Genomic DNA, 18,519 nt, shown 5'->3' with positions numbered 1-18,519 from the left:
CAATTGGGAAGCACTCCATTTGAGCTTGAAAGCAAGAACATCGGGTTTTCCGTGAAAAGCAACACCACCAGAACCCAGCTGCAAGTGTATTGAAAAACGGGAGAAGCTGTGCACTCCAGATGTTGGATCGAACTTTCTCCTCTGCTCTTCGGGTTCCAACATAGATGAAGCCGGCCGTTCCCGAGTGCTCGTCGGAGAGGAACAGATTCTTCTAGGATCGTCTTCTTCTGAACTTTGGATTTGGCATTAGGGTTTGCAGTGGAATTGGGATCAATCCTCTGCAAAAGATAATAATCCCCTCCACTTTTTTTTTCCCCTCTATGGACTCCATTAAACTTAAAACTCTTAGTCAACTTGAAGGACAAGATGATCTTCAACCACATAACGCCCTTCAACAATTGAAGTCGTTATTGAAGCGTAGATGAAGCTTCATCTCGATGCAGGGGATGAAAGGGCCCTTCATCTCCACGGTTTAATTTCAATCATGTGGAAGAAGTCCCTTTTTGATCTTCTTCGAATTGAAGGACGACCTCGCTCTCTCTCCTCGCACCCCCCCCATCGCGCGTCGTCTTTTTCTTTTTTCTTCCTCTCTCCCGCACTCCCTTCCCTCTCTCATCTCCCTGCGCCCCCGACATTGATCTCGTCCTTCGTCTCCCTGCGTCCCCGACGTTGATCTCGGCCACCATCTCAGTTCCCTCTCGTCTCCGGCCTCAACTCTCGGTCTTCTCTCGGCCTCGCCCTCTCTGTCGCACCCCCTCTCTAGTCTCCGTGACTCCCTCTCTTCTCTCGGACAAGCTCTCTCTCGCTTCTCTGTCTCTATTCCCTCCCGACCTTCCTTTCTTCTCTGTCTTCTCCCTCTCTTCTCCCTTTCGGCCTCCCACTCCCTTCTCTCTCTGGCTAGTCTCGATTAGGCATCGATTTCACCCTTTGGCTTCGGATTTCCCCCTTCGATTTCACCCTTCGGCTTCACCCTTCGGCTTCGGATTTCCCCAAATTTCAGAAGGTATGCCTAAACCCGAATTTTTTTCATTAAATTAGTATTTTATTTGATTTAAATTTATTTTCAGTGCGTAATTGGGGGTTATTTGTGCATTACTATGGGATTTAGGGTTACGGTTTATAGTCTAAATTAGGGTTTAGGGTTTAGTGCATAATTAGGGTTTAGGGTTAAGGGTATTTTAGGGATTAGGGTTTTTAAGGTTTAGGGGGTTTAGGGTTTTTAAGGTATAAGGTTTTTTAGGTTTAGGGTTTAGTGCGTAATTAGGGTTTATGGTTAAGGGTATTTTAGGGATTAGGGTTTTTAAGGTTTAGGGGGTTTAAGGTTTTTTGGGTTTAGGGTTTGGAATTAGGGTGTAGGGTCTAGGGTTTAGGGATTTTAATGTATTAAGTCCTGGAATTAGTGTTTAGGGTTTAGAGTTTAGTAGGTGATAGGGTTTAAGGTTTGATGGTTTAGTTTTTTTTTTTTATGGTTTGTGTTTCGGGTTTAGGGTTTAGGCTAGGGGTTTATGGTATTTTAGGGATTAGAAATTTTAAGGTTTAGGGGGTTTATGGTTTTTAAGGTTTTGGGGGTTTTGTGTTTTTAAGCTCTAGGGTCTTTTAGGTTTTTGGGGGGGTGGAGGGGGTTTAGGGTTTTGGGCTTTTAAGGTATTAAGTTCTGGAATTAGTGTTTAGGGGTTTTTAGTCCAATTCAAACAAGGTTGAGTCACCTACACGGACATCCATTAGCCAACGAAACCCGACCCCCATCACTGACGAGGTACAGTTCAAAGTGACTGCGAAGTTATATGGGGCTCTACTAGGGGTCTTCGGTGAATTTGGATTTGATGTGTGTGTGTTTTCATTGTTTCGTGCATATGCATTAGTGAAAATAATTTAATTAATTTTGAAATGTGTGAGAATGTTGTTGAGAATTTTTGAAGTGCTATGAAATGTTTTTGCCATGAGGTGAGGAGATTCGGGTATTATACATATCCACCACATGGTATTTTTTTTATGGTTTGTGTTTCGGGTTTACGGTTTAGGCTAAGGGTTTAGGGTATTTTAGGGATTAAGATTTTTAAGGTTTAGGGGGTTTATGGTTTTTAAGATTTTGGGGGTTTTGTGTTTTTAAGCTCTAGGGTTTTTTAGGTTTTGGGGGGGGGGGGGGGGGGGGTTAGGGTTTAGGGTTTAGGGTTTGGGGCTTTTAAGGTATTAAGTTCTGGAATTAGTGTTTAGGGGTTTTTAGTCCAATTCAAACAAGGTTGAGTCACCTGCACAGGCGTCCATTAGCCAACGAAACCCGACCCCCATCACTGACGAGGTACAGTTCATAGTGACTGTGAAGTTATATGGGGCTCTACCATGGGTCTTCAGTGAATTTGGATTTGATGTGTTTGTGTTTTCATTGTTTAGTGCATATGCATTAGTGAAAATAATTTAGTTAATTTTGAAATGTTTGAGAATGTTGTTGAGAATTTTTGAAGTGCTATGAAATGTTTTTGCTATATGGTGAGGAGATTCGGGTATTATACATATCCACCACATGGTATTTTTTTATGGTTTGTGTTTCGGGTTTACGGTTTAGGCTAAGGGTTTAGGGTATTTTAGGGATTACGATTTTTAAGGTTTAGGGGGTTTTGTGTTTTTAAGCTCTAGGGTTTTTTAGGTTTTTTTTTTGTGTGTGTGTGTGTGTGAGGGGGGGGGGGGGGGGGGGGGGGGGGGGGGGGAAGGGGGGGGTTTAGTGTTTAGGGTTTTGGGCTTTTAAGGTATTAAGTTCTGGAATTAATGTTTAGGGGTTTTTAGTCCAATTCAAACAAGGTTGAGTCGCCTACACGGGCGTCCATTAGCCAACGAAACCCGACCCCCATCACTGACGAGGTACAGTTCATAGTGACTGCGAAGTTATATGGGGCTCTACCAGGGGTCTTCGGTGAATTTGGATTTGATGTGTGTGTGTTTTCATTGTTTAGTGCATATGCATTAGTGAAAATAATTTAATTAATTTTGAAATGTGTGAGAATGTTGTTGAGAATTTTTGAAGTGCTATGAAATGTTTTTGCCATGTGGTAAGGAGATTCGGGTATTATACATATCCACCACATGGTATTTTTTTTATGGTTTGTGTTGGTATTTTTTTTTTATGGTTTGTGTTTCCGTGACGAGTAAAGGTTGTCTGATAAAGTTTTTTCCGTGAGAACCGTATCGGATTTAGATTATACATGGCTGCAAGAAGACAACCAAGTGGTCGAACATATGATATTTGGACATTCGATGATGATAGCAAAATGCTCGATCTCTTGGTCGAGCAGGTCAATCTAGGGAACAAGTTGCCTAACGGGGTGTGGAAGCATGAGGTATACATGGACTGTGTAAATAAGTTCAATGAAGACAGTCATGAAAAAAACTGTTGAGCAGGTGAAGAATCGAACAAGAGCATGGAAGAAAACATACCAAACGGTAACGAGCTGTATCAACACTAGTGGGTTTGGTTGTGATGCAACCACACAACGAGTTACTGCATGTAATTCTGTATGGCTTGATTACATAAAGGTCAGTAAATCTGTATGGCTCGACTACATGATGTACTATCAAATATTTTTTATGTTTTTCGCGTTAGTATAACTCTATTCCAAGACGTCTAAATGATGTTTTATTCTTGTAGGAGCATAAATATGCTGAGAAGTACAGACGTGAAGGCTGCCCCCTGTACGACAAATTAGCTGTGGTGGTGGGAAACACAATAGCGGTAGGGTCAGGAGCTGCAACCTTTGTAGATCAGGGCGATGAGGTGATCCGTGAATCGGAACATGTCCCGATGGATGAGCCAGCGGATGTTGATATAGTTAGGGATACTCCATCACCATTATTAAGCATGGATGAGTCTCTAGGTAATTAATCTGAAAGAAGTAAATGGTCATCTTCAAGTCGTCGTAGAAAGATAACCGAAATGCCCGATAACGACACTAGTAGCAGAATTTTTGATGCAATAGATCGAATTGATTAGACATTTCAGAATTTCATGATGAAAGATGATATTGTAAGAGGTTGAGTCAACGCCCTCAGGGAAATCCCGGACTTGCCTACAGAATTGAAGTATCGCGCTCCTTCATGGTTGGATACACCAACTAAGAAGGTCATGTTTATGGAAATGACAGTGGAAGAGTGGGTCGAGTGGCTTAAATTTTGTTTTGAAAACTAATTGTAATGCGTTATAAATACACTATTTTTTTGGAATATTATTATGTAGTAGACATGATATTTGAATTATGACGTTGCAAAACTTATTAGTATGGTTTGTATTTAAATTTGATATGTTGTTGTGTTTATATATTGCATAGATAAATATGGTGTTTTGAGTATGGATGTGGAATGTGATTGAATGTAGGATGTGGATGTGATTGAATGTAGGATGTGAAATGTGGATGAATGTAGGATGTGGAATGCGGATGAATGTAGGATGTGTGAATGTGGATGAATGTAGGATGTGGGAATGAGGATGAATGTAGGGTGTGGGAATGTCGATGAATGTAGGATGTGGGAATGGGGATGAATGTAGGATGTGTGAATGTGGATGAATGTAGGATGTGGGAATGTAGATGAATATGGTTATTTATAGGTGTGATTGCAAATAGGTTATGATTGAAGATTGATGTTTACTTGTGTTTATGAATTTTAGGCGATTGAATTTGTCGATTTCCATGGATACTATGACAGACGATGAAAAGGTTGCAATTATGGTTGCATTCACAACTTTGATGATCGCCATGGAAAGATACTATCTGTACCATTGCAACAGACGTGTACCATGTTCTTGTGGGATGAATGGTCCATTGTATTTGCAAAAGGCACTAGACAAATCTCCAGTTAAATTTCGTAAAGTGTACAGGATGAACCAACTGGTAGTTCACAAATTCGCAGATATACTTTCTAGTAAAACGTTTTTATCAGCCACAAAGACCATCTCAGTTGAAGAACAACTTGCATATTTCCTCCTAACTGTTGGTCAAGGACAAGTGTATAGTGTCACAACAGAGATGTTTGATAGATCAAACTGGACGATAAGTAAGTATTTCAACAAGGTGTTGGATGCAATCCTCAAACTTCACTCTGATTACGTCAAACGGCCTTCGGAACGCACACACTCGAAGATTTTAACAAATTCAATGTTTTATCCCTACTTCAAGGTAACATCACTTCCTATAACCAAATAATTTTACATTAATATACAAAGTTATAAATATTAATTGAAAATGTATAATTAGGATTGTATTGGAGCTATTGATGGAACTCATATCAAAGCCAACATTCCACTTGAAGATCAACCAAGGTTTTGGAATAGAAAAGGTTATCTCTCACAAAATGTGATGGCTGTATGTTCATTTGATATGCAATTCACTTATGTACTTGCTGGATGGGAGGGGTCAGCAGCCGATTCCCGTGTATTGAAGGATGCATTGACTCGTCAAGATAAAATCTTTGTACCTGAAGGTAAGTAATATATTTTTATGCAGTATTTTTTTATCTATTTTATCTTCAATTATTTTATGTGGTACATAATTTTTATTATAGGAAAATATTATCTAGTCGATGCTGGTTATGCAAATCATCCGGGATTTTTGGCTCCATATCGAGGAACCCGATATCATCTGCAAGAATTTGGAGATAATATTCCTAGAAATGAAAAAGAATTATTCAACCGAAGACATTAATCTTTACGGAATATTATTGAGCGAACTTTTGGTGCTTTAAAAGCTCGATTTCAAATATTAAAAGGCACTCTTCCATTTTCTTTTAAGATCCAGGTGAAAATTGTACATGCTTGTTGCATATTAGACAATTATATACGTGCAGAAGATTATGATGATATATTCGAAGATGAAGATGATGATTCGAGTGGCGAGCTCGGTGGAGGAGGTGATGCGGTCCAATTAGGTGCAATGGATGATACAGATAGTGACGATTGCGATGATCTTGAGGATGTGGGTAGCCAAGTAACAAGCATTCGGAGGCAGAGTGCATTAGAATCCACAAGAGCCGCACAATTTCGAGATGCCATATCGACATCCATGTGGAATTCATATGTACAAACTTGTAACTCGTTGATTGTAATATTAAAGGCACGAACTCGTTATTTGAATAATTTTTTTTAGGTTATTTTAAAAGTTGTATATGTATTTATTTATTATTTTATTTTATTTTATTACTATATTAAACTTCATATTTAAGTCTCTAGTAAATAAAATATAATTAAAGTATGCATTTGATTAATATATCATCATTAATTATGTCAAAATATATTATTAATTAATACAATGCAAATCTATCTTATGTTATTAATATAATATTTTTTATTCATTAATCAAAATTTTTTTTATTCACTCTATTGTATTAGTGATTTAATAGTGGTAATTAAAATATTGTTAACTCAAACACTTTGGTTTAATTAGTTCATTTTTATAATTATTAAAATCAATAATTTTAAATTTCTATAAGATGAAGATGAAGATGAAGTTGTCCACACTAACACCCTATTTCAAAGATTTCGAAGATGAAGTTGTCTTGACTAATACCCATTTCGAAGATGAAGATCATGTAGATACATAAGATGAAGATGAAGATGAAGATCAAATTTTCATTTTGTTGACTAACCCCCTAAGTTTCTTCTGCTATGTAACGCTAAGCCTAATAAAGACCTATTAAATGGTAAGTGTTTAAACTCCAAACCATGTAGAATTATTATTAATTTTTAATTACTAAAAAATCACTTCAATATTGAGGTCATTAAAAAATAAATCATTGTCCTCAAGTGGGTTTCATATGCATTATATGACATCTCAAGAAAAAAAATCTTCTTTTTAAGGTTAATTACACATACATGAGTAGGGGTGGCACCAAGACAAACTTGGTTCAATTCAATTTTTACTTAAGCTCAGCTCAAAAAAAGTTCGATTTAGTTCAATTTTTACTTTAACTCTGCTTGAGTTCAAACTTGAAATAAAGCTTGTTAAGTAACATGAAAATTTCCAAGCTCAGCTTGTTAGTTTGTGAGCCGACTAGTTAAAAAAATTTTTTTTATAAAAAAACCCTTTACTCTAATTACTCTTGTCAATTCTTTTTTTAATTGGTTGATAGTTGTTTTAATTTACCTCAAGCCTCAAAGATGATCGATCATTCAACCCTTTTGGGTCCTTCAACATCTAATGTTGTTGTTTGCCAATGGAATAAATACTATTGATGGATGTGTTTGCTATTTCTTTCAGGTCTATTAAACTGGTTATTATACATTAATATGCTCCATTGTAAAGTCTATGAGTCTTGGACTCCTCTGTTCAATGGTACTAAGTTCACCACAATATTGTCTTTATTTTTTTGTAGTTTTAAATGCCCGTTAAAGTTTTAACCCGACTCAAGTTTGAACTCAAATATCGGTTAAAACTTTTGGGCTCAAGTTTGATTCCAATTTTAGGCTCGAGGCTGAGCCCGAGCTTGAGGTCAAAGTATTCAGATAAAACCAAGTTTGAACATATACAGGTTCGAGCTTGGCTTGGCTCGATGCCACCCCTATACATGAGGCACTCCTTTCCCCTGATGACTCTAAAATAGCATAACTCACACTAGAAATCCCCAAAGTGACCATTGCATAAAAAAATCCTATTCACAAAATCCTTAAACATTCTAAACAAATTAAACTTGTCCACATGTCAAATCTGGGAGGCAAAGTAACAATAAGAGATATACAATAGATATCAGATTCAAGGTGCCACTCACGATCTCTTTTGGATACCCACAATGTTACTAAAAAGTCAGAAGCACTCGAAACTGCAAAGACTCTTTTTTCAATAACCTCCATTTACAGTAAGTGGGTTCTTCAATAATTTACACATTCAATGAATTGGATGCACAATACAAACACCATTATAGTGTAATGCACCTTCTGTTACTATTAGGCCATCCCTGTTTGGCCACCTGCCACAAAGGAGCCTGCAGCAATTACATATAAAGAACAATCCTCAATCAATATTTCCAGACTTTGTTTAATACTAGTAGAGATGATTTTAGATCAAAAGTCTATGTTTGTTGGGTACAAACCCCATCTACACCATCCTCTCAGGTTTGATATTATAGAGGATAGTGGTATGTAGCCCCATAATTGCAGGAGCTGTTTCAATGAATATAGGAGAAATGGGCAGGGTTAATGGGGTCAGTTCATGGTTTTCCTTCCTTTTGCCACATAATCTTGGCTTAGTTCAGGTATTTACTCAAAGAAAGAAGCATGCTTTCTTGTCTTTGCATTTTATAATCTCAAATACAATGATCAATCGATTTCATTGTCCGAGTAGGGCCAAAGTCACATTCAAGGGAGTTAGATACCCATAAACCCAAATTGCAAATTTGCAAAGTGATTCCGATTTGACAACATTTGATGCTCCTGAGAATAGACTAGAGAAGGCAATGTAATAATGATCCTTGAGAGGAAAAAAAAGAATGTTAGATAATGGAGATGGACAATGAAAGATCAGCTGACGACCCTTAGCAGTCAGTCTGATGCATTAGAGAGAAGTAAATGGGTAGGTTCAGCTTGGGCTTATCATGTTACACCAATTTCTCTTGTAGAAATGCATGCTTCGTGGTTATAAGTAAAAGGACCATGGTTAAGCTCTTACATCAACCACTAACCTCTAAAATAATCTGAAAATTGTCGTCATTATCATCAAAATCATCATACTTCTATCCTTTTTAAGTGGGTTATCAGTCTGTTCTTTCATTAAATTCTAGATATATCTTCTTCAAATCCATCCATGTGATTTTCGGTTTTTCTCCATACAGCTTGGTTCTTTAACCAAAAATAGTCACATGACAGTAAATCCAGTAAATCATGCTGGTTTCTTCTGTAAGAGTATCAGCCATAGCACGAGTATAATGAAAGATGAGTTGAGGGGTCAGTTTCTTACTCATAGGAGCAGCTAGGAGTGATGGGGAATATCTTCAAACAGTTGATATCCTCAACCAGGGTCGGACAAATGCAGTGAAATCTTTCATCGATGGGACACGGAATGGCTCCACTTGCACCCAGGGATGTACCCAACTCACCCTTCCAGAAAAGCTTCATCTGCTTTGTTGGAGAGAGCAAATTGATCTTCATCTTGCTGAACACCAACAGGTGCTTCTGCTTTGAACTTGGTGGCGATGAAAGTGGGAAGCAAGTTGTCTGCAAATGCGGAGGCAGGATATTGGAATGGAAGCCAATTTTGTTCAATCAATCCAATGTGGTTCTCACCAAACAAATCCCAACCAGATATTCTTCCCCTCAGTTCCATAAAATTTCTTCATATCTCATACCACCTGCGCTGCCACCTAGAATCATTTCGTCAGGACTGATTGAACTCTAAACTCGAAGCTCTAAAGTAAAAAAAAAAAACAATCAAAGGAAAAATTGCAGAGTGAACTCCCCCTGTATTTGGGAGGACAAAGCCTCTCCCTCTCATCATCTGGTAGAGGAGAGGGGAAGAGGGGATGGAGTGGTGAGGCCTTCTTCCCCCCTAGGTGGCAAGCTTTACCATTCTGGCAAGTTAAGGAGAGCACCCACCTCACATTTGTCATTTTGCTGTGAAAATTCAAACTAGACATTAGCTCTAAATTAACAATACTAATTCAAAGAAAAGAAATGATCACCTAACTTTCATTTGATTTGAGTTTATTTTCATTTTTTATTTGATTGAAAATGCAATATCTATCACAAGGTTCATGAACTAGGAACAAATACTATATTAATTCTTATATCGATGTTAGAGTTAGGTTTAAGTCCATAGGATGTGTTTAAGTTCTAGAAAATCTTTTTTCCAACTAATAATCATAAGATATTTTTTCGATACCATAAGAAACCCTTATTAGAAATATCTAAGTAGATATAATTTCATTATCACCTTAAAATCTTGTTTCTTGTAAGTTGATTTCTTGCGGAGAGGTATTTTCTATTGTTTGGTAACAAATAATCATTGAGAAAAAAGAAAATAAGAGAAAGAATCACTCTCTCTTAGTTAATAAACTTTCCCTCACAAAATAATGGAATTTAGGAAAAAATAAAATCAATAGAAACCGAGAGAAAGTTTTAGTCGTCAAAATTTTAAAATATTACTAAGTTTTTTTTTTTTTTTTACATGTATCCAAACAAGAGAAACTACATCTCTTCCGTTTTCTCTTTCATTTTCTATGGGCATCCAAACAAGAAAAAAGAACAATCTTTTCTATGGGCATCCAACTTATTAAAGATTAAGCAATTTTCATGTTAATGGAAATTTTCTTGTTGCTTTTTAGCAATCAACCCAGAAAGAATCAGCAAGATCGTAGGATCCTTCAATTCTGTCTCATGCCTCCACAGACGATAACCATGTCGACGTTGTCAGCGGACCGAGAAGTTTTTCACGTACGAAAGAGCCATCATCTATCGATTTTGAGAACCTACTGACTTCTGATCAGTCCTGGTGCTGCGAGATCAGATCCAGAAGCTGATCCCATGCAACATTAAAGCAGCCGTCTCTGTAGGCGTAGTTCCAAATGGGAGATAGAAAGTCTCGTCTCTCCACCGTAATTTTATATGATTTCATTCATTTGACATCATTCAAAACAGATTTTTGTGTAATCTCAATATTGTTTTAATCGGATGTTCAAAACAGAAATAACAGAAATTTATTTTCTTTACGAAGATTAAATCAGAGTGACAATGGAGGTTTTGTGATATAGCTACGGAAGAAAAAAATCAGCTGAATCTGTTGTGAGTTTTATGGATTCCGAGTAGAAAAGTAGGAGAAAAGTGTGAATCGGTTTGAGGAAAATGAAGTTGGCTGCAATTAATGAGTCCCTTTTGAGCTACGTTCGGGTTTTCATTATGATTTCGACTTGTACCATCCATGTCTCTCCAGTTTCTTCTTCTTTTCCGATATCTTGACCTTTTTCATGGAGACAACCAGAAGCATTATTTATTTTCACCAATTGAACAAAGGCATCTGTGTTGTTTCTTTCCAATCACACATAGTTCACCATTCGATCACGGCAGAACACAATGATCTGAGCCGAATGCGACAAACCACAGAAATTGACCCATGAACAGCACAATTCTAACAAGAAAACATGAGCAGACGCTATCAATGTTTCGAGCCCGAAACGGTCCTGCAAAGATTGGTTCCTTCCCCAAATCTCCGGGACATGAAAAATCCACACGACCCACTACTTCGTCTAGGGCGGCAAAGAGCTTGCACACACCTCTGCCTTTCATGGCTGCCGGAGGAACTCGTCTGACCACGGCCACGCTTCTGAGTAGCCGGCATGTGCTTCCAACCAAAATCCTGGTGAAATATTGTCAATACTTTCGGATGAAAATTGTAGGTAAGCATTTGGTGGGTCGGAATCAAACATTGCGATCGAGAACTGCAGATTTCAACAATTTATTGACATTCAAGGCTTCAACTTTTCACTAAATAAAAATGGCCAGCATTTGATGGCGACTGCAAGCGAGAGGGCTTGAGTGACTGGTTTCGCTTCTTCCCCTTTCTTGTTCTCTCTCGTCCCACCAACTCCTTGCTGTCCGTTACGTTGCCTATGTGCTTGTCGGCAAGGTCGGAACTTCTGTCAATAATGGCCTTGCTTCTTCTGTTCAGACTCAAAGGTTGATCTAAAATGATCTAAAGCTCACGTCACGAAGACGCAACCCTCCTACAGGGACGAACGAGGAGAAAAAGGACAGTTTCCCTCCACATTCAGTCACCCCAGGCCACTTTCAAGATCGAGACTAGGCAGAGGAAGAAGTTTACTTACAGATCTCTTACGTGAAGGCTCCAAGTTTTTAAATTTCGTGATGGGATTTCAGAAGCCTGAAGATAAGTTCTGGTGTGATCAGTCTTTCAATCCTCAAAGAGTTCCCCACGAATGAATGAAATCCTCACCAACCAAATGCAGATTCATTGGTTTTTTATTCAGTGGATGGAGTTTGGTGAAAACAACATTTTCCTGAGAATTAATGCCAAGTCAGGCAGGAGAGTTTACTAGAGAAGCTTCACATTTGGGCTGGAAAAATATTTAAAACTTTGCCAAATTAGAATCTATTTTCTCTTCTATACACTTTGTTATATAAAAATTCAAAGAAAATTGTAAGCAAAAAGTTTGCAAGATTAAGTTTATTTATTTTAAATTTAAAAATAAAATTGCAATCTAGTTGATATGTCAATGGCTTTTAATCTATCTTGTGGTATAAGACTCGATAAACCGACCTATTAGTAGACTAATATAATAACTTGATTCATGTGCGTTACAATTAAAAGATATAATTGGAGAAATCACTATTAGAGTTAACATTACTTTGTCACTCCTATGCTAGGGCATAGCCACATTATAATGAATGAGTTCAAAATTGTGGCCATACTAATCGAACTCAAATTCTAGTTGGAATATCGTCGCTCTCATAGGTTATTAGAATTAAATCATGACAACAATGTAATGAGATTAGAGATTAGAAGGAAATCTTTAACAGGTCACATACTAATAATTTTTTTTTTATATGCATCTCTCAAAGTAAAATTTGAATATATTTTTAATTTGTTAGAAGTATAAGAGATTAGAGATTTTATTTTCCTTGACTTTTAAGACAAAAAAGATTATAGATTAAGACAAAAGTATGTTCACAAGTCAATTAGATATGAACACATGTTTCATATCAAGAGGGTCCCAAAGCTGAATATTGGTAAGCATGATGTTAGAATATAACATCAAGGTGATGCAAATCATCGACTTGAGAATTAATTCATCTCTAGTTATATTATTTCTTTTGGAATTCACAAGTCAATTAGTCATTTAAAAGTTAAATTCTCCATCCTCCCACCAAGAAACAAGATGGGGGATGGGATGCGATAAATGACAATATTAAGCTCATTAAAGTGTAATTATTGTTTGTTATTCACAATTATGTTTCTAATTTTTTTATTTAAAATCAAACAATAATGGTTGTTCTCCATTTTCCTCCTACATTGTTAAATTCACAAAAAATTTAACTTTTGTTAGAAAAAACTTTTCTTACAAAAGTTTTTTTTCCCAGGAGGAAGTTTTGCCCACAAAAACTTTACTTTTAGGGTTTGTTGGCATGTTTCCGACGCTACATCTTCTACTAGTAAAATTACAAGTTCACTGACAAAAATATATAGAAAGATATACGTGTGAGAAAAAGATCGTATTCTTTTAGTTTCACATTTAGTAGGACTTTCTCCAACGGATGATCCTTCTCTTCCTTCTCTGGATGGAGCAGTCACCCTCTTGTTGGGTTGGTTTTGCATGGTGATAGGAAGGCAAAGGCCCCTCCCCCTTGTGCAAAGACAAAAAAAAAAAAAAAAATGAGGGGGCTTTGGCTCTTTTCTTGCATCCAAATCTTAGTGAAGAACCCTTTGCCTCCTTTTTTTTTGTCATTTTAAAATTTTTAAATGTTGAAAACTCTTATGTTTGTTGATGTCATTGTTAGTTCAATGATGTTCAAAATTTGTTGAACCCTAAACCTAATGGCCAAGGTCAAATGTTATGAAGGGATCTAGTAAAATTTTAGTTCACTTGTATTATTGTACTCAAGTTTCAATATTATTTCTTCTAAGAAAACATTACCTATATTTGTAATTTTACAAGTAAAATTAACGATAAAAATAAAATTAATATGAGATAATAATCAAATTTTCTTTTTCACTAACTATTTTTTGGAATAATAATGGTTAATTTTATTTTTATTTTTTTTCGATTGGGTTGGGGTCATTTTGTTGATGAGGTGCCTGATATTTTTTTATCCTCATAAAAATCATTTTTTTAATTCCCAGCTTTAGATACGGAAACGATCATTATGAACTGAGCGACGACGTTTTCATTCTTCCGATTCCTCCGTTGAACTGCAAATTCGAGACAACGATCTCAACCCCAAGGAAAATCGCCCAAACATTGTATAATTAAACGATGAACTGAGCTCTCAATTCCTATATTCGCATTAAATTACCAGTACGGCTGATCCGACTACAGACGACGGACCGATCTGAACGAAAACGAAACAGTTCCCGAACAACCCAGTCGTTTGTTTTAAGATTTGAAGCAAATTTAGGAACCGATTTCGGATAGAAATAACTAAGTTTCTGGGGGAGAAGTCAATCGCAATAACTATACGGAAAATGGCACCGGATTGAAGAAAACCAAACACCACCTAAATCCTTACCCAGAAGTCGTAAACGACAACTGGACGTAGCAGCAACAGCAGCAGCTTTCGTAGTAAGCAATCGTGCTCTTACGAGAACCCTCCGCCCACCAAACGAGCTGTTGAAAGAAGCGGCTGGAGGACAGAAGAAGTGCGGCTACTGAGTGGTGCTTCTTCGCCGTCGAAAACGAGGTGGCTGCTCGCCATTGGAAGGATTGTTGAAGGATTTAGGAAGAAGATCTAATGAAAACCAAAGACCACCTTTTGATACTAAGGAAGCTCAACTAATGGGGAGATAAATCGGAGGGGATGAGTCCCCATCGGCGGGACTCTTTTGTTTCGATCGCAGTTGAGTAAGAAAGGGAAGTTTCAACTCAGGATAATTTTTTTTTTTTTTTTTTGTAATATTTAGGTTTTTTTTATTATTCAAAGTAATTAAAAAATTGAGGTAATTAGAAAGATCAAAAACAATTTTTCTAATTTGGCTAGTCATTTTGGTACGAATCTTAATCCATGTTTAAAATGCTAACATGGTTTATACCACTATAAAATATTTTTTTTGGAAAAATTCTATTTGATTGATTTCCGAGTAATAAAATATTTATTATTATTATTTTTACATTAGATGCAAAAATAAAAATTTACATTAATAAAAAAATTGGAGGTAAGAGGAGAGTGGTTAAGGACTATTTCAATGCTAATTAATTTATTTTTTCTATAATTTCCTATCGGGGTATATTAAACTTATATTTGTAACTACCTTAACATTTTGCTGGGGAAGAAAAATCGAACAAAATATTTTTTTCATATTAAAAAATTAACATAAATGCACCAAAAATGTTGGTAAAATAAAAAATAATTAATAATTTTCCATATAGTTTCTTGTTAGTACGTACGTATAGAATAAAAGGCATTGGAGTGATATTTTCTTCTCTTCTGTATTTGCATGCATGTAGGGACATACGTAAAAAAAAAGTCAAATAAAGTATTTTTATAAATATTTAATTAGACCCATAAATTTATTTTATAAAATAAATTTAGAAATTACAAGGAAGTGAAATCTTAAAAATGAGAGTAGAAATAGTAAAAAATTAAATTAATTTTGTGAAATTACATGTTTAACCTTAATTAGGCTCTGTAAATCCACATGTCATCTTAAAAAAAAAATAGAGTTAAAATTAATAATGATTTTAAAAATATAAAAATAAATAAATAGGGAGATAAATATTAATATTTTTACATGAAAGATTAAACCAATATTATGGAAATTTTACTCTAATTTAATCAGAAAAATGAAAATGATTAAGACTTGATTTATTCCTTGAAAATAAAGTAAAATAGAAATGGTTTTTGAAAATTTTATTCTAAAATATTGCAATATATTTTTGTGTGATAGAGACTTAATTATGATTAATGATCCTTTAAACAAGATCAATTAACTTTTATATCTAATTAAATATAAGATTCTAGATATTCTAGATATTTACAGCTAATCTCCAACAAAGCTGGAGTCTTGTATTTGATCTTTTTACCAAAATCATTGTATAATTAAACCAGAGAGATACTGTGCAGTGTTTTTGGGCCGAGAGAATCCGAATTCAAAGCTTACTGTAAGCGTTCCTTTGTGTCCGCGTCTGAATTGATTTCCTACCTTAGAGTGGCTGATGTAGTGATGATGATAATATTCGGTCACCAGTATAAATCGGCCATGCGCAGAGCATGATCTTCTCAGGGCAGAGAAAAGAGAGTTCTCTGCTTCGTTTAAGTCTAGTTTGCAGGAGAGAGAGATGGGTTCATCGGTGCTCATGGACTCGCTCCTAAAGGAATATTCGTTGCCGCTGCCTATTTCGTATTTCATCATCTTCTTCTTCACGTTCTATTTCCTTTTTGGGTTTCTTCTCCGACAACGGAAGCTTCCGATGCCGCCGGGACCGAGGCAGTTACCCATCATCGGTAACATGCTCTTGATGGATAAGCTGACTCATAGAGGCCTAGCGGAGCTTGGGAAGCAATACGGAGGGTTGGTTCATCTCCGGTTGGGAGTGCTCCACAACGTGGCCGTTACGACGCCGGACATGGCCAGGCAAGTCCTACAGGTCCACGACAATGCTTTCTCGAATCGGCCGGCGACTATTGCTGTTCAGTATCTGACGTACTACCGGGCAGATATGGCGTTCGCCCACTACGGACCCTTCTGGCGCCAGATGCGCAAGCTCTGCGTAATGAAGCTTTTCAGCCGGAAACGTGCCGAGTCGTGGGCCTCCGTTCGGGACGAAGTGGACGCCATGATCTCGGCTGTTAACGATAGCTCCGGCAAGCCGGTTAACGTCGGGGAGTTGGTCTTTGGTTTAACTCGTAATATCACTTACAGGGCAGCCTTCGGGTCGAACTCGCACGAGGGGCAGGACGACTTCGTCACCATCTTGCAAGAATTCTCGAAGCTCATGGGCGCCTTCAATATCGCAGACTTCATCCCGCCGTGGCTGAGATGGATCGACCCGCAGGGGTTCAAGAAGCGGCTCGCCAGGGCTCGTGCCTCTCTCGATCGATTCATCGATAAAATCATCGACGAACACGTGGCCACACGTAAGGAAGGCCGCACTGAAGAAGAAGATTCAGATATGGTGGACGACTTACTAGCTTTCCTGGACGATGGACAGGCCGCCGACGGCTACTCTGACGACCTTCAGGCCTCTCTGAAGCTCACCAGGGATAATATCAAGGCCATGATTATGGTACGTACTATTTTCATATTTTAATTTTTAATGTATTTCTTCTCTTTAATTCAATTATTATCTCGATCGTTTCTGCTTCAAATTAACAGAATGCAGCTAGGACTGAGTGATCGGTATGTGGGTTTTCGACAGGACGTGATGTTCGGGGGAACAGAGACGGTGGCGTCGGCGATCGAATGGGCAATGGCGGAGCTGATGAAGAGCCCGGAGGAACTTGTGAAGGTGCAAGCGGAGCTGGCAGAGGTGGTGGGATTGGAGCGGAGAGTGCACGAGAGCGACCTCGACAAGCTTCCCTACCTGAAATGCACCGTGAAGGAGACCCTCCGCCTCCACCCGCCGATCCCTCTTCTCCTCCACGAAACCGCAGAGGACTCCGAGGTCAACGGCTACTTGGTTCCCGCCGGCTGCCGCGTCTCCATCAACGCGTGGGCCATCGGTCGCGACCCCTCCGCCTGGGACGAGCCCGAGACGTTCAAGCCCTCCCGGTTCGCCAAAGAAGGCGCCGTCGACTTCAAAGGCAAGCACTTCGAGTTCATCCCATTCGGCTCCGGCCGGCGGTCCTGCCCGGGCATGCAGCTTGGCCTCTACGCCATGGAGCTCGCAGTTGCCCACCTCTGCCACTGCTTCAACTGGGACCTACCCGACGGCATGAAGGCCGTCGATCTTGACATGAGCGATGTATTCGGCCTCACAGCGCCGCGGGCCAACAGCCTCATCGCCGTGCCCGCTCCGCGCCTCCACAGTCCGATCTCCTGAATCAGCCGAAGCGTTTCAACAAAGTGGAAAGAAGCCACCCGTCGTGAGTGCGAGCACCAATGATTTGATAAGTGAAAATAATTATTTTTTGAATTTGGTTTTTTAAACGTTGCGTATATATTAAAGATACTGAACATGAATGATAAGAATAAATTCTTTTGGACTTCTAAAGCCCTAATCCAATTGGGGTTGGTGTTGAATCCATGGCTCTTGTTGCAGTCTTTGATTAGGACAGCCAATTTCATTACATGACTTAGGTGTCAAAGCCACACATAAGTGAACATTTGTAACCACTCCAAATGTTGAACTATCTTGAAACATGGATTTAGTATTTGACTAGGTGCTAATCAAAATTTTGTTTTGCTCATTCTAATTGGGTCAGGCTTTCTCAGTTCAAACTAAATTTTTTTACGAGTTATACGATCATTAGTCGATACTGGGTAGTATACCCTCGACATGTCCAGAGTCCTCTACTCTTGTGGTTGTCATGAAAAATGGATGAGGCGAAACAATCCCATGACTTGACTCAATCGAGTTATAGGTCGACTAATGAGCGATGCAAAACCAAGTTTCAATCTTGTTACCATATCATCAATTTAGTAGGGGTTCTATTCAAGAAACATTTAGAAGTGTGGATAGGTAACTTGTACACTTTAAGAATATACATGTTTGTCTGTTTTTTTAGGGTTTTTGAGGTCTTAGAGTTGACCACCCACACCTATTTGAATAGTGTTATCCAAATGACTGTTCTAAACGCTTTCTCTATGTTAAGGCCATGAAAGGCTTAAATATATAATTAGCGTGTGTGATCCACACAAGTGAAAGAGACTAAGATCAATA

At 38.0% G+C, this 18,519-nt stretch overlaps 1 protein-coding gene and 1 long non-coding RNA gene across 2 annotated transcripts; one reads left to right on the top strand and one right to left on the bottom strand.

The window, feature by feature from the left end:
- Positions 1 to 7,464: 7,464 nt before the first annotated feature.
- On the bottom strand, positions 7,465 to 9,511 carry LOC137939556 (uncharacterized). The gene is made up of 2 exons (XR_011109962.1): positions 8,931 to 9,511; positions 7,465 to 7,959 (listed from the first exon to the last, which is right to left on the bottom strand). It is a non-coding gene; the product is annotated as an uncharacterized lncRNA (long non-coding RNA).
- Positions 9,512 to 15,903: 6,392 nt separating this feature from the next.
- LOC137938913 (cytochrome P450 84A1-like) lies at positions 15,904 to 17,842 on the top strand. Its single transcript, XM_068784022.1, has 2 exons — positions 15,904 to 16,923; positions 17,056 to 17,842. Exons 1-2 carry the CDS (start codon positions 15,976 to 15,978, stop codon positions 17,677 to 17,679), a joined length of 1,572 nt encoding a protein of 523 aa, XP_068640123.1. The 5' UTR covers positions 15,904 to 15,975; the 3' UTR covers positions 17,680 to 17,842.
- The last annotated feature ends 677 nt before the right edge of the window (positions 17,843 to 18,519 follow it).

The sequence above is a fragment of the Aristolochia californica genome, unplaced genomic scaffold (assembly GCF_029961685.1).
Source record: "Aristolochia californica isolate CCGP_79_NKW_82.1479 unplaced genomic scaffold, dmAriCali1.0.hap1 SCAF_8, whole genome shotgun sequence".
Lineage (NCBI taxonomy): Eukaryota > Viridiplantae > Streptophyta > Magnoliopsida > Piperales > Aristolochiaceae > Aristolochia > Aristolochia californica.
The sequence above is the reverse complement of the archived record's forward strand: the minus strand, read 5'-3'. Positions and strand labels throughout refer to the sequence as shown.